This window comes from Phoca vitulina, unplaced genomic scaffold, assembly GCF_004348235.1.
Source record: "Phoca vitulina isolate PV1807 unplaced genomic scaffold, GSC_HSeal_1.0 scaffold40, whole genome shotgun sequence".
Classification (NCBI taxonomy): domain Eukaryota; kingdom Metazoa; phylum Chordata; class Mammalia; order Carnivora; family Phocidae; genus Phoca; species Phoca vitulina.
Window position 1 is genome coordinate 21,370,366 of NW_022589743.1, and position 16,240 is coordinate 21,386,605.

Sequence of the window (16,240 nt, forward strand, 5' to 3'; positions counted from 1 at the left end):
AGGGAGATTTGGTCCCATGCGCACCAAGGTAGAACTGAGCACAAGAGTACAGAAAGAGTTGTGCTCTCAGGGGCACAATGCTGCAATGTTGTAGGCACTCCCACACGTTTGAGGTCTGCTTTATTAACCGCATATAGAATGGATGCTCTGTCCATAAATGAAATGTTTGTAAGATGACGGATTTGGAGAAGGTCTTAAAAGGATGAATGTGACAGTGACAGTTGAGGCCAGGAAGGAGAGGGAGGCCCAGAGGCCCAGAAACCTTCACTAGGAAGCACTAGCTGATGAGCAGAATCAAAGCCCCGAGAGCAGAGTCTGAGTTCTGCTGCTTCTTATTAGCCACTGACTCTCAATGGGCTTCAGTCTCCATAAAGTGGGGCCATTTTCTGACCCTTGCTACATTCTCCTGGATAAGAAAATACCAAAAAATCCGGGATCACGGATAGTCCCTCAAGACACCAGAATTCCATTAGAAACTGCCCAGATCAGGGGCGCCTGGGTGGCTCAGTCGTTAAGCGTCTGCCTTCGGCTCAGGTCATGATCCCAGGATCCTGGGATCAAGCCCCACATCGGGCTCCCTACCCCGCGGGAAGCCTGCTTCTCCCCCTCCCACTCCCCCTGCTTGTGTTCCCTCTCTCGCTGTCTCTGTCAAAAAATAAATAAAATCCTTCTAAAACTAATGATGTAATGTACGGGGATTAACATAACAATAAAAAAATTTAAAAAATAAATAAATAAATAAATAAATAAATAAATAAATAAAATCTTAAAAAAAAAAAAAGAAAAGAAAAGAAACTGCCCAGATCAGCCACTGTACTTAGGTGTCTGACTGGTCAAAATCAACTGACACTCCTAGCCCTGTGCCTTACCCAGAGCAGACGTGCACAAGACTCAGTGTCATCAGTATAGGTGTTATTCTGACTGAACGGGCGCAGCTGAGTAATGCCAGTCAAAAGCTGCTGGGTTTTAGTTCAGACAGATAATACAGGTCTGCTCCTGGGCTTCCTCCATGTTGGTGGGCTTCCCTCCTTGAAGGTCAGGTAAGAGAGAGTGGTACTGTGGCTTGCTGACTGATAGAGTTCCTTTGTTCCAAGTCAGTACCAAGTCTCAGGGTGATTTTTTTTTCCGTAGCAGAGACAGAAGGTAGCTTGGCTTGATTCAGGAATATGGAATGGGACATTTACACTGCTTAGGATGAGATGAGTATACTGGATAAAAAAGAGGCTATATTCTTGGAATCTAGCACCACCCACCTCATGTATCAGACTTAAGCCCAGCCCTTAAAAAAAAAAAGACCAAGTTTTCTCAACACTTTATCTCAGTCCCACACAGGCATGCTGGAAGCCTTCTTTCTTCTGTAACATCTTCCCTACGTGTACAGCTAACACAGTTACCACAGCTTTGTAAGCAACTTATTTCTTTTTATTATTATTTTTTTAAGTAAGCTGTATGCCCAACGTGGGGCTCAAACACAACCCTGAGATCAAAAGTCGTACGCTCTACAGACTGAGCCAGCCAGGCACCCCTGTAAGCAACTTATTTAAGTATCTGGTACCAAGGGTGTCATTAATTGGGACATAAGGCAGCGCAGAGAATAGGGAATCTGTGCTTAGAACAAAGTTAGAGATCCAGATTCAAATACTGGCTTTATTATCTACTACTCAGGGTCTCCGTCGTTCTTCACTTATAAACAGGGACGATACCTATCGTATCTTTTTTTGTCGTATTTTTTTAAAGAGTTTATTTCTCTATTTTATTTCAGAGTGAGAGAGCGAGCGAGCGAGCGTACACGTGTGCGTAAGTGGGGAGAAGGAGGAGAGGGAATCCTAAGCAGACTCCATGCTGAGCGTGGAGCCCGATTCGGGCCTTGATCTAATGACCCTGAGATCATGACATGAGCCGGAACCAAGTCGGACACTCAATTGACTGAGCCACCCAGGCGCCCTCGTACCTCACATAATTACTAAGATCAAGAGATTCAGTGAATAGGGAAAAGCTCTGCGAACAGGAACCATGACTATCAAAGGTTATTATTCAAGGAAAGCAGGTTTGGTTGAGTTTGCACACAGATAAGAAAAAGTAACCCGACCAAGAAAGCCCGCTGGACTGGAGTCTGGGAGTTAAATGTAGCAGAAAGCAGTGCTGTCTATTCCAGGAACTGCGGGAGGCCCGGGGTGGGGGGAGGCGGGTATCTCCCTGAATCCCAGCTCCCCAACAGGGGCCTCCCTGTTTGTCCTTCCATTTTGAAGGTCAGAAGACACAAGCACCATCTGCAGCAGGAAACTATCACAGGTGGAGAGGCGCAGGCAGTGTCTCAAATACTGGCTTCGGAGTCTGACCCAAGAGTGAGTTCCGGCCGAGTCACAAAACATAATAGGACGCTGGAGGTGCTACTCTACGTCTCCTCCTCAAAAGAAAGATAAGAGTTTGGGATTATTGAGGAACGAATGAGAACATACATAAATATACTCAAAAGAGGGCCTGGCACATAGTAAGCAATCAACAAATATTAACTAGTATTTCTGAGATTTCTATGGGCTTATCCCGTTACTGGGCCAATTCACCATTTCCAGGCCCTTCCACTAGGGGGCAGATAGGCAAAGAAAGTAGTAGTAAAACTGGGTAATTTTGACGTTTGTCTCAGTCCCTGATAGTCTATAATGAAGGAGGTCAAAATTGTTGTCTAAAAGATGATTTGAGGACCAAGGGCCTTTGGTCATTTCAGCCACTCACCTAGAAATATTTACTAAGCCACTACGATATACCTGGTGGTGAGCTGGGGAAGTAAGAGCAGAGGCTTGGGGTTAATGAAGAAAAAAATGTTCAAAAACATATTTTCTGGGGAATTGTGAAAAGACGGGTCAGAGGAAGTTTTGCCAAGTAAAGTTTCAAAACAGCTGAGAATTCTCAAAGCAAGTGACATCATGGAATATACAATCTAGAAAAGCTCTAGGAGGGTATCCACCTAACCCAAACTGTGGTCCTCTATTGAGTGCAGGACCCACCAAAGCCCAAGTGTTCCTTAATCCAGACTGCCCCACGGCAAATGCCACATCTAGGATGGGAAATGCATTACATCCTCCTACAGACGAAGAGAAGGAAGGGGAGATGAGGAAATGCTGGAGTCAGAAGGGCTCAATCCTGTGATTCTGTACCTGTAGTGGGTTAAGCCGAGGAAAGCGATTAGCCAGGTGACTTAGAGTGCTGGCCAAGCACTCCGGACCCCTGATACATCTCTCCCGCCTTGAGCTCTTACAATACAAAGCACAATAATCTATAAATATCTGTACCCCATCCCTGCCCTGCCAGACATCAAGCTCTGTCTTTCTAACAACTCATAAGACCCTCCTGAGGGGGGGGCGCCTGGGTGGCTCAATCGTTAAGCGTCTGCCTTCGGCTCAGGTCATGATCCCAGGGTCCTGGGATCGAGCCCCACATCGGGCTCCCTGCTCCACGGGAAGCCTGCTTCTCCCTCTCCCACTCCCCCTGCTTGTGTTCCCTCTCTCGCTGTGTCTCTCTCTGTCAAATAAATAAATAAAATCTTTTTTAAAAAAAAAAAAAGACCCTCCTGAGGATGAGGGGCAGAAAAAGGCTGAAAAGCAGAGTCACAAAACTGGTTTTAAGGTCTCTATAGCTGAGAGGCCTGGCCTCTGAGCAGGGCCTTGCTGCTAGGTCCCAAAGGAGAGAGTTTATGCTCCATCTCCCCTTCAATGTTCAATGCTAACAGCTATAAGTGACAGGGTAGAATTTTTTTTCTTATACATTTTGGGAGAGGTGAGAAGAAACCAAGTAAGCTTAAAACACCATCAGGTTTTCTTCTCTGCAAAGACTTGGGTATAGTTAAAGACAGCAACAAGTGAGACAAAGGGATTCCAATACACTATCCCCCCAAACAAAGAGACAAGCCTGAAACCAGGGAAGAAGGTTATCTCAATTCTTGAATAAAATTTGAAGACAGTGGTTGGCAGAGGCTACTTGGGCCCAAAGGGAGTGGAGATCCAAAGTCAGTACCCAAGATAAAGCTGCCAATTTGCTTTTCCTCCCAAATGACTCATCCTTGATATCCCATCTCTGGGTAAAGCTGTTTGAGTACATGAAGGAACCTAGAAGAAAGTCAGTGAGCTCCTCTGTCATGCTTCCAAGTATACCTCCTTCTCCAGTTGTGTCCCTGGAACCCCAGAACCACTCAAAATGCAGTTAGCATGCAGATTTCAGTGGCCAGGGAGCACATAAAACTTTATCACCCAATTATCATTTATTAAGAGAAAGACTGGGGGGAAAGCTGGTACAGCAAAGCATAGCTTGCCTATTGGGTCAGGCAGCTGCAGAAGGAAGACTGTTACTTTCAGCTTTGTCATTACATGAGTTGGATTCACTGGCCACATTTCAGAACTAGCCAGGCTTTGAGTCTTACTCTCCTTCAAAGAAAGGAAGTCAAGAGGCTAGACCATTTTTAACTTCTGAAGATAGCAGGGGTCAGCAAACAACAGCCTGTGGGCCAAAAGAGAGCTGCTGTGTTTTTGTAAAAAGTTTCATCAGAACACAGCCATACTCATTCATTTACATGTAGTCTACAGCTGACTTTGCCCTACAACAGCAGCTCTGAGTAGATCCAACAGGAACCATATGGCCCACAAAACCTAAAATATTTGTTATCTAGCCCTTTACAGAAAAAGTTTACCAGCCTGTCATAGAGGTGCTGAAGCACCGGGGCACCTGGGTGGCTCAGTCAGTTAAGCAGCTGCCTTAGGCTCAGGTCATGATCCCAGGGTCCTGGGATTGAGCCCCGCATCGGGCTCCATGCTCAGCGGGAAGCCTGCTTCTCCCTCTGCCTCTCCCCCTGCTTGTGTTCCCTCTCACCCTGTCTCTCTGTCAAATAAATAAATAAAATCTTAAAAAAAAAAAAAAAAAAAAGGGTAAGCCTAGAAGCCTCAGTGATTTCCCCTTTTGCTCTGAAAGGAAGGTCTATCCCAAATTTAGGGCAATATTTATACTTGAAGACACTGGACACGGTAAAGAGCTAGGAAAAGAATCTTTTCCTTGCACATCATTGTAGTGCAGGGACAGAAGCCAGGAATCTGGGGCTCCTGGCTGGCTCAGTCAGTAGAGCATGTGACTCTTGATCTCGGGGTCGTGAGTTCAAGCTCCACGTGGGGCGTAGGGCTTACTAAAAAAAAAAAAAGAAAGAAAGAAAGAAAGAAAAAGAAAAAAAGACAGGAATCTAATAGTTCTCAAAAGTTCAATCTTGTGAGCAAGTTTATTAGCAGGAATATACCCAGAGAGACTGAGAAAGGTCCCTATCCCTTCCGGAGGTGAAAGCATCTTTACTTATGAACTGAGGTCACTGGTTCAGCAGACAGCAAAGCCAAAGGGAACGGTTTCCATGGTAGAGAATGCTCAGAGAGTCCAAAACAACAAAAAAGGGCAAATAGTTTGTTTCAGAGATATAGTAAGTAATCAAGAGTGTGAGTTTTCATTCAATTCCTCATGGGGGTTCAAACTGAAATACCTTTTTGAAGGGTTACATACATACTGTGTAAAACTCCTTATAGCTTTGTTGCTCAACAGATAGCTATCAGCAACAATGATAATTCAGATGTTATACAATGAGGAATTCTAGTATTTAAGAGGATCTCTCTGATCAGAAAAGTGTCCACATTGCTGACAAGTCTGTCAGCTGCTTTCCTGCTGTCTGTGCTGAAGAATATCTTGGAGGTACCAAAGTTCACGGTCAACATACCCCTGATGTGCCTCTGTGATTACCCACATGTAGGGACAAAATAAGTATCACATCCTTCCCTGGGATCCAGATTACTTACATTTCTGAAGTCCAGTGTTCATCTGCGTGTGAGAAAGAAGCTGAAAGGACAGGTCACCTGGCCCTGGCAGACAGGCTAGCATGGCAGACTGGCATCAACACAACATGGGGCAGTCACTCACACTGCAATGAACGAAAAAACAAGGTCAGAGAATACAAGGCAACTCACTCAAGGAAGATACCAGGGACATCGGATATGAGCAGCAGAGGCCCACGTTTAGATAGATAAGCAATTTAATTAGCAGCATGTTGGTTGAAAATACATCAATGTCTTTATCTGCAGCAACAATTTGCTCCCAACTATTACTATGGCTAAAATGATGTTTCAGTCAGCACAGATACATGGGTGGGGAGAAATAAAAACAGGAAATACCTATCCACACAAATAACTGGAAAATAAGGTGCATCTATAAAGTCTTATGTTCACCAGCTGTGGATGCACTTTCAGCATGTGCATTTCCTGTAGATGGCCTCTCCCTACTACTTTTGGGCAGGCCCACGGGATTGCCAGATACATGGCATGCTAGCTCTCATCCGTGCCCCAGCGAAGGCAGAACAGAAAGGCTAGGGCAGATTCTAACTGAAGTGAAGGGAAAAATTATTTCTCCCTGAAAATAGAACAGGGTTCCTGAAGAGAGCTGGCCTTCATAGGTCCTGGCTCAGTCTATTTACAGACCTGACTGGGGAGGGAGCAGTCAGACATTTCCAGAAGCAGTATAGTATATGAGCTGCAAAGGCACCCAAAGTCCAACTTGAAATGGCAGTAATCTGAGCTCACTTTTAGAAGTAAGAAGGGGCAAAGCATCCTAGGAGACACAATTAACTACTGTTAAAGCAAAGTCTTAAGTTTCTGGGGATTTACCTTTCCTATTGCCTGTCACACAATTAGACCCCCTGGCCACCAGGAAAAAAACTGCATTGTTCCCAGAATAAATCAAGGAGGTTGCAGGCTGCCAGCGGCCCTCTCTAGGCAAGTAATCATGACATTATGTCAAGACGGCATGGTTTCCTCAGTAACGTCTACCAACAAGACCTACCCAAGAAAGCAGACCTGATGTGGCCTCTGTAGGGAATAAGCTCCCCGTGTACCAAGGACCAAGCTCTTCTCAAACAAGTATAATGTACTAAAATACATGGAATTCCTTTTCCATACTGTAAAACCCAGAAATCCAGGTGGCATGTTAAGGCTTTAATCCCAACAAAAGAGGAGTGGGGAAAGAGCTCAAGTGTAAAACAAAGACCACAAATCCTCTTTCTCTTTGGGGGCCCTCTCAGGTATGTGAAACTACCTTGTCCCGATGAGTATCAGAGAGCTCCAGCTTGCAAGGCCAGGTAGCTGAAAAGATACTTTGTAAAAAGAGGCTGCTTAAACTGTGTCTAAGATAGCAACTGCAGAAAGAACTGAAGACTGAATGCCTCAATGAGAATCGAGCTGCCCAGAGTTCTGGCACAGACCCCACCTTTTCAGGTCTCCGGTGGGCGGGATAACAGAATGTACACAGGACGCCAACTGCAGCGCCTCAAGAAATAAAAAGGCTTCTGTTGGGGTCAAATGACTGAGGTACTGCTTACAATTCCTTCCCTTGTGAAGGCTGTTCTTTATTTAATAACCTCTCCCCTATGGTCCTAATATAGGAGAAGGCAAAATCCAAGGAAAGGAAGGGAATTAGCGAATACTGGAGCTAATACTGTGAAATGGGCTGTATGAGGGGCATTAGTGAGGTGTTCTTAATTAGGTCTCCCAACCTTTCTTGGACACAGGTAATAATTTCACTTGTCATCTAATCATCTCTAGCCTGGATTACTACAATAGCCTTCTAAATGGTTTCTCTGTTCCACCCTTGCCCCTATCAAGCAGTCTATTCTCCACACAGCAGCCAGCGTAATTTACTTTAATTAGAAATCGTATCAACTCAAAAATCTCCAATGATTCCCCATCTCACTTCGAACACAAAATCCTAACAGGTCCACAAGGCCTACCACGATCTGTTACTACTACTTCTCTGACCTCATCTTCTAACCCCACTGCTCCTCTTGCTGATTCGACTTTCAGCCACAGTGGTCTCCTTGCAGACCCTCCAACGAGCCAAGTACATTTTGCTTTGTATTTCATCCGGATAGCAGAGATGCTGCGATGATGGAGGCTCAGAGAACACATTCACTAAGCTGTCTGGCAGATACACTCTTCCCCTGTACTTTCTGGAAGGAACCAATCTATGCACGATCACTGCAATCTCTGATATACTTATTAAATCTTGATGCCTACAACCAGAAGGAGATGAGGGTGGGGGACTGTGGATCCTACAAGTTGACCATAACATACTGCCCCTCAAAACCACAACTCTGGATTTCAACAGGAAGAAGAGGAGACAATTAAACCAGCTAAACTGTGGCAAAGACACAGTAATGGATTTATTAATAGTGAACGTAGGAGCAAAAATAATAGGTGAATTCTGTAAAGACTCCAGAAAGTCAGGGTGCCTGGCTGGTTCAGCCAGTGGAGCATGAAGCTCTTGTTCTCGGAGTTGAGTTCAGGCCCCATGCTGGGTGTAGAGTTTACTTAAAAAAAAAAAAAAGAAAAAAAGACTCCAAAAAGTCCATTTTTAGTTTGGACAGGAGGGGGTGAATGAGGAAGAAAGATACCAGAGCTTGGGACCCTCCGTGATGATGTCCCCAACAAAACCACCCAGCAAGTTTAGAAAACTCATCATCTAGGCTGCTAAGAGTACAGCCACCAATTTGTGACCCTTTCTTTAAGAGTTCAGGCTTCTCCCATCCAAGTACTAACCAGGGCTGAACATGCTTAGCTTCCGAGATCAGATGAGATCAGGAGCGCACAGGGTGGTATGGTTCAGGGATCTATCTGTCATCCTTTCCAAAAGACTGCCCTCTGTACTTAAGGAAGACTTCAAGCCCCTTGACCAGTTTCAACCAAAGTTACGAATCAGATTCTGCTAGGACAGGGAAGGCAGGGAATATGGCAAGGTCACAAGGGTTGTGATGAAACAGGAAGGAAGCAACTTCCTTCCAGAACCCATTCTAGAAGCAAGTATGCACAATATAAAGTACTCTTCTGGAAGCCTGGTAGCGGAGCACAGGCCTTTTGTTTAAAAACTTCAAACCGGGGCACCTGGGTGGCTTGGTAGGTTAAGCATCCAACTCTTGATTTCGGCTCAGGTCATGATCTCAGGATCCTGGGATCCAGCCCCATGTTGGGCTCAGTGCTTAGCAAGGAGTCTGCTTGAGGATTCTCTCCCTCTCCCTCTGCCCCCTCCCTCCACTCACACACACTCTCTCTCTCTAAAAATAATTCTTAAAACAACAAAACAAAAAAACCAAACTTCAAACCACCCACACATTCTGATTACCACCTGGCTTTTTCTAAAAAGCAAATTCCAATATAATTTTACAGTTGTTACTTCCAGAAGCTCAAGCAGGGCCAGAAATCAACACTAGCATTACCTTCTGAAAGGACCTCAAAATTCAGGTCCCGACTTCTAAACAGAATCAAGTAGTAATCTAGAGCTCAGGCCAAGTGAGCTCTCAACCAGCTTTCCTGCCGCCAGCTGGTCTGCCCCCTAAGCAGGGGGACTGTAATATCACAGCAAGCCCAGAACAAAGGTGTTCAAACTCTCCTGGGGCATTTGCACCAGTGTGAGCATTTACCAGACTACCTCTAATTAAGGAACAAACCCCTTGTGCCCACTGGGAAAATTCCAAAAGTACTTCCATCTGCTCCCCTCTATGCCCACCCTCTGCCATCCCTGTCAGAAGACGGCCAGAGGTTATATTAGAATGTGATGTCACACTCTGTTTTCCTGGGTGGCACCTGATAAAGGACTATCTCTACCTTAGGACTATCTCTGTGCCTGTAAGAAAACCTCAGTCGTGTTTGTGCTGCTTGTCCCTGCTCATGCTTAAGACCACTGAAAGGTAGGGAAGGGAGAGGAGAGAAGATCAAGTGCTAGAAAAGGGATTTATTTTTACTCAGGGCTCTGGGGTGAGGTGAAGTGGTCTAGAGCCATCACTTCCAGCCCAGTTTCACCACCCACAATCTACTGCCTCCCACTACATTTCTCTGCCAATTCTCTCTCCTGCTTTCCCTTCCCTGCCTGCAACCCCCACCTTCAAAAAGAACACCCCCTCAAAAAAAAAGGTTGACTAGCCGACTTTCTGATTCATGCTGTGGTTCAAAGATTTGTCATTTGTGGTCTTTAATTAAAAACTGAAACTGATACCAGTGCCATCTCTGTGACCACAGGTAAAGAAATGTTATGCTCCTTATTTGAGTTCACTTTATAAAATATATCCAACAGTGAAAATCCTGCAGACATGCATCTTAAGAGAGTATGATTAATACCGCAAAACTGCATTAATTTAAGAGTCCTCAGTATCTCTGATTAAAGCCTTCTCATCTGTGAGTTAAAAGCTTATTTAAAAAGACTATTTTTTGATAACAGGGAAAAAATTTTATCCTACTGCTTTCTCCCTGTTCCTTTACTCCTGGGGTCCAAGAAATTAGGCTAAAACCTAAGGGAAACATCAAAATACCGCTCTGGGGAAAATAGGGCAAAAGACAGCAAAAATTACATGTTTACCCAATCAGACTCTACAGTCAGTCACCTCTATGGTCTGTTACAATAAAACAATCTATTCAACAGGTAATTTTGTCAGTCCAGGTTTAACTGTGAACTTCCAACTAAATTGAACTTTTCACTAATTATCCAACCTGAATAAAGTTCAGCCACTGCTCAAAGGCATCTTTCTTTTCTATCTTTAACCTACAAGGGGAGCTAAAATTCACTTGGAATTGTGACCTCACAACTCTAGGGAGGCAGGGAAGGAAACAAATGTTCCCTTTGGGCTTACTTTTTTTTTTTTTTTTTAAGATTTTATTTGTGTGAGACAGAGAGAGTGACCAAAAGCAGGGGGAGAGGTGGAGGGAAAGGGAGAAGCAGGCTCCCCTGCTGAGCAGGGAGACCGACATGGGACTTAATCCCAGGACCCTGGGATCATGACCTGAGCCGAAGGCAGACACTTAACCAACTGAGCCACCCAGGGCCCCTACGTTTTTGTTTTTTTTTTTTTAAGTAATCTCTATGACCAACGTGGGGCTCAATCTGACGACCCCGAGACCAAGAGTTGCATGCTCCACAGACTGAGCCAGCCAGGTGCCCAGGGCTTACTTTTTTGAAAGCCCAGAACCACGCCTACTGCAAACCATCCCCACTCCGGGTTTGTAAACATTACTCCTCTACTAACTGCCCTTTAGAACCTATGACAACAGGTCCTTTTCCTTTCCAGGTCCCGCCCCACCCCAGTCCCTAAAGGCACTCTCTCTTCTTCAGCAAAGATGCTCTTTCCTGGATCCTGTAATTATTTAACTCATCTATGATCCAGTGCTTTCTCTTGAAATGTGTTATTCTGGTACCGGAAAAGTGTTCTCCCTGGACATTCTAACCTTTCAACCTGAGTGTGAGTGAGCTTCTCTAGACCAGAGCCTTTCATTTTATCCTAAGTTACAGAATCAGGAACAAGATTATCACATAATAGATACTGAATAACTATCACTGGCTCACATTCCTGAAGAAAATAGCATATACTTTAATCTCAGGATCTGGAAATTATCTGAATTTACATCCTCAAGACATGGATAATAAAAGTGCCAACAAGTGCCTGTGCATGTGTGTGGGGCAGGTACCTTGGCTCTGTGAGAGGCCAGAGGAGATAAAAAGTGCCCAGGTGGCTCTTTCCAGCTCTGGCTGCCATAGTGAGAGGGGCTGCCACCATGCCCACCCACCTGCAATGAACGTCCTTGCACAACTCCTCCAGCTTCCTGATCAAAGGAACAAGCAGACATACAGCACCAAGCCCAATAACCTGAAGGCTCACAGTTTCTTCCACTACCACTTCCACCCGATTCACTGCAAGGCTGTGGGTGTGGAGCTGGTGGCCAATGGCAAAGGTTAGTGGTGGTCATGAAGCCGAGATCCAGCCAGTGAAAACCCTCCACCTCCTACAAGGGACAACCACTAACACGAATGCCAATCTCGGCAGCATCCGGCACATGATCTGCAAGAACAAGTACTGCCCAGATCTGCGCATGGCTGCCATTCACAGAGCCAGTGCCATCCTGTGCAGCCAGAAGCAGCAGCCTGCCCCCACCAAGAGCTCCTGAGCACCTGCCTTGCACCTCCAAAGCAATAAAGATGTCAACCAACCAAAAAAAAAAAGCCCCAGGGTGCCTGGGTGGCTCAGTTGGTTAAGCATCTGCCTTTGGCTCTGGTCATGATCCCACTGAGCACTGCTTCAGGCTCCCTCCCTGCTCAGCGGGAGGCCTGCTTCTCCTTCTCCCTCTGTGCTCCCCACCCCCACGTACTACTTTTTATTTTCATTATATTGAAAAGTATCATTTGATTTCTGTACTTTAATCTCCATTAAGTAGAAATCAGTGTTCCTAAAAATCTGAAAATGCAGACTGTGTTCATTGTAGGCAGCTAAATCAGAACCTCCCATTTTTTCATCATGGTATGTAATAAGGCTTGAGTTTCCAAAGGCCTATGAGGACTGGATCACTATAACTTAAGATGAATCACCTTAGAAACACAAGGACTGACCTTTGCATTTAACCCCATTCATAACTGCAAGCAGAGCTGTCAGACTGGGTAGAATTTTACTCACAAGTACCTGGGACTGTGCCTAGCAAGACAAGGAGAACAAGAAACCAGAAGAAACCGCTTCCTTGAGATAAGACACAAATAATGGATTTTTACCTGTTATAATTTTCTGTAGAAACTTGTTCTGAATCAAAAAGTTTCAAATTCTTATTCAGATGAAATATAATTCAACAGATGTTACAATTTGTGGTAATTTTTAATTTTCTTTTTATTTATTTATTTATTTATTTATTTATTTGACAGAGAGAGAGACAGTGAGAGCAGGAACACAGCAGGGGGAGTGGGAGAGGGAGAAGCAGGCTTCCCGCAGAGCAGGGAGCCCGATGCGGGGCTCAATCCCAGGACCCTGGGATCATGACCTGAGCCGAAGGCAGACGCTTAACGACTGAGCCACCCAGGCGCCCCGGTAATTTTTAATTTTCAAAGCCCTGAGTCCCACAGGAGTACAGGAAAAGCTGCCCAGTGACAGAGAAGTACTTATCTCAAACTCAAATGGGGAAACTGAGGCAACAGACCCAAACTGTTTTTTAAAAAGGGAATCTGTTAAAAAGATATCAAAGTTGGGTACAATTTTAAGTCTTAGGGTGTCTAAAAAGACCTTCAACAGGCCCTGACGAAGCGCAAAACAAGGCAGACCACAGACGGTATTCATTTTGATAAAAATAGAAAAGGCAGTTCCCCAGTTAGCTTCTGTAAACTTATATAGCCCACAGCTACAAAACAGAAAAAGAATTTTAAGAATTTAACAGGCTGTTAAAAAATTTTGGCAGCATATGTTTAGAGAACAGCTAAACAAGTTGCTTATTCATGCCCTTTCTCCTCCCCTCAACTGCACAAGGTACAACAGAGGCCCAATTTCTCTAGTGACTCCCTTGCCTCAGGATCACCTCACCAGAGAGTAGGCCCTCTAACCCAGTCTAGAGTCTTTTTTTTTTTTAAGATTATTTATTTATTTGACAGACAGACACAGCAAGAGAGGGAACACAAGCAGGGGGAGTGGGAGAGAGAGAAGCAGGCTTCCCGCAGAGGAGGGAGCCCGACGCGGGGCTCGATCCCAGGACCCTGGGATCATGACCTGAGCCGAAGGCAGACGCTTAACCGACTGAGCCACTAGGCGCCCCAAGTCTAGAGTCTTTTGAAGTCTGAAGGGTGACAGAAATTGAAGAGGCTTACAGGCAGTCACTTAGCCACCCCCATTCTGGGTATACAACTCCAAGGTGTTATTCTGAAATAAGCTGGGGTAACAGCGTTTGGACCATGTGTGCCTGTTTCTTGACCCTGGTACAGAGGTGTCTTTCTTTTCTGAGTCTAATGTGCCTCATCAAAGTTCACTGCTGCATTTAGAAATTTCAGAAGACGTTTATAGATCAGTATTTTTGCTCTGTAATAAGTAATATTGATTTACACTGCATAAGAAGGTAGTTTATCAAAACTGCAGAGAATAGCTTAAATGAAATTTTGAACAAGTCTGGAAGAGTTATGAATGGAAGCAGTGAAAGGGACAGGATCCACAGCAACATCTGAATCCATGCAAGGGTAGTGAAGACACTACCACCAAAGCTGTATAGAGAAATATAAGCAACTACTAAATATATGAAGAAATAATGCAACTATCTAATAATTAAAGAAAGTAAATTAAGTGCAATGAGATTTTATTTTTTGCTTAAAAAATGACAAACATGTTTGAAAAAAATCTAAAATATACAGAGGTAAGGATATAGTGAAAAATCACGGGATGGCTGGGTGGCTCAGTTGGTTGGGCATCTGCCTTCGGCTCAGGTCGTGATCCCAGGGTCCTGGGATCGAGCCCCACACTGGGCTCCCTGCTCTGCAGGAAGCCTGCTTCTCCCTCTCCCACTCCCCCTCCTTGTGTTTCCTCTCTCGCTGTCTCTCTCTCTCTCTGTGTCAAATAAATAAATAAATAAATAAAATCTTTAAAAAAAGAAAAATCACTAAAGTGAGATGTTTTATTTATTTAATTTATTTTTTAAATTAACATATAATGTATTATTTGTTTCAGGGGTACAGGTCTGTGATTCATCAGTCTTACACAAGACCCAGCGCTCATCCCAACACATACCCTCCCCAATGTCCATCACCCAGCCACCCCATCCCTCCCACCACCCTCCACTCCAACAACCCTCAGTTTGTTTCCTAAGATTAAGAGTCTAAAGTGAGATGTTTAAATTGATAGATACATTATTTCTGGAAATAAGCATGAACAGTTTTTGTTTGGGTTGTTTTTTTGTTTTAAGATTTTATTTGAGAGAGAGAAAAGGGGGGTGGAAGGGCAGAGGGAGAGAGAATCTTAAGCAGACTCTGCACTGAGCAAGGAGCCTGACAAGGGACTCGATCCCAGGACCCTGGGATCATGACCTGAGCCGAAGGCAGAAACCAAGAGTTGGACTCAACTAACTGTGCCAATAGGCACCCAGGCGTTAAGCGTCTGCCTTCGGCTCGGGTCATGATTCCAGAGTCCTGGGATTGAGCCCTGCATCGGGCTCCCGGCTCAGCAGGAAACCTGCTTCTCCCTCTTCCACTCCCCCTGCTTGTGTTCCCTCTCTTGCTGTGTCTCTGTCAAATAAATAAATAAAATCTTAATTTAAAAAAAAGATTAAAAAAATAAATATTCATATTCTTCAACACAGTGATTGCACTTCTAAAATCTAATTTAAGGAACAATCAATGAGAGATGCAAACAAAGATTTATATATGACTCTCTTCCCATAATTATGTAGAAACTGGAAACAATCTTAATGTCCCAAAGCAAGGAAATGGTTATATAAATTATGGGATATTCATCTAATAAAGTTATCATGAGCCTCTCAATTTTTAATTGTTAAAGAATTATCTAAAAACAAAGAAAAATGCTTAGAATATAAATGCTGGGTTAAAAAAGTATATACAATAGACAAATATGGTATAACAGTAATTTTGTAAAATTTATTATATACACACACACACACACACACACACACACACACACACACAAATTATAAAGTCATTTGTATTTGACCATTAAATGCATTATAGCACTTTGTGGGGATAAATGCTCATTCCTGGACCATATAGTTTAGGATAACATTCTTTTTATTTTTTTTATGTTTTTTTTAAAAGATTTTATTTATTTATTTGACAGAGACACAGCGAGAGAGGGACCACAAGCAGGAGGAGCGGGAGAGGGAGAAGCAGGTTCCCCACCGACCCTGGGACCCAGGACCCTGGGATCATGACCTGAGCCGAAGGCAGACACTTAACTGACTGAGCCACCTAGGCATCCCTAGGATAACATTCTAATTAGCTTTCACTTCTTGAACATAAAGCCAGGAGAGGCAAGGAAGTAACTTAGGAAAAACGTGAGTGGCAAAGGCAAGTCATTTTCTGCTAAGTTTTTATAAGGGGAAAATTCACATGCAGATAAATGTCAACCATAGTTCAAATCACCTCCAAGAAACCTGGATTAACAAATGGCACTATATCAAAGTAGTTAAGACAAGATTTTAAGTTCGAATCCCAGCTCTGTTGCTTACTTGCAATACGACTTAGGAAAGACACTTAACTTCATCTGTAAAATGCAGCTACTTCACGGGATTGCTGTGAGGATTCTTTTTTTTTTTTTTTTTTTTAAAGATTTTATTTATTTGAGAGGGAGAGTGAGCGAGAGAGAGAGAGAGAGAGAGAGAGAGAGAGAGAACACAAGCAGGGGCACAGGGAGAGGGAGAAGCAGACTCACCTACTGAGCAGG

At 44.0% G+C, this 16,240-nt stretch overlaps 1 protein-coding gene and 1 pseudogene across 6 annotated transcripts in view; one reads left to right on the top strand and one right to left on the bottom strand.

The window, feature by feature from the left end:
• FAM222B (family with sequence similarity 222 member B) overlaps positions 1-16,240 on the bottom strand; it is a 76,280-nt gene that overhangs the window by 5,647 nt on the left and 54,393 nt on the right. For 3 of the 6 annotated variants that reach the window (XM_032428586.1, XM_032428589.1, XM_032428588.1), the window contains exon 2: positions 5,820-5,941. In XM_032428586.1, the coding sequence (XP_032284477.1) occupies positions 5,820-5,901 (82 nt within the window). In that variant the 5' untranslated portion in view covers positions 5,902-5,941. Of the gene's footprint in view, positions 1-262; positions 268-1,067; positions 1,467-5,819; positions 8,517-16,240 lie in introns of those variants that run through there. The other 3 variants (XM_032428591.1, XM_032428587.1, XM_032428590.1) reach the window with 3 other exon arrangements.
• On the top strand, positions 11,607-12,067 carry LOC116647318 (annotated as a pseudogene).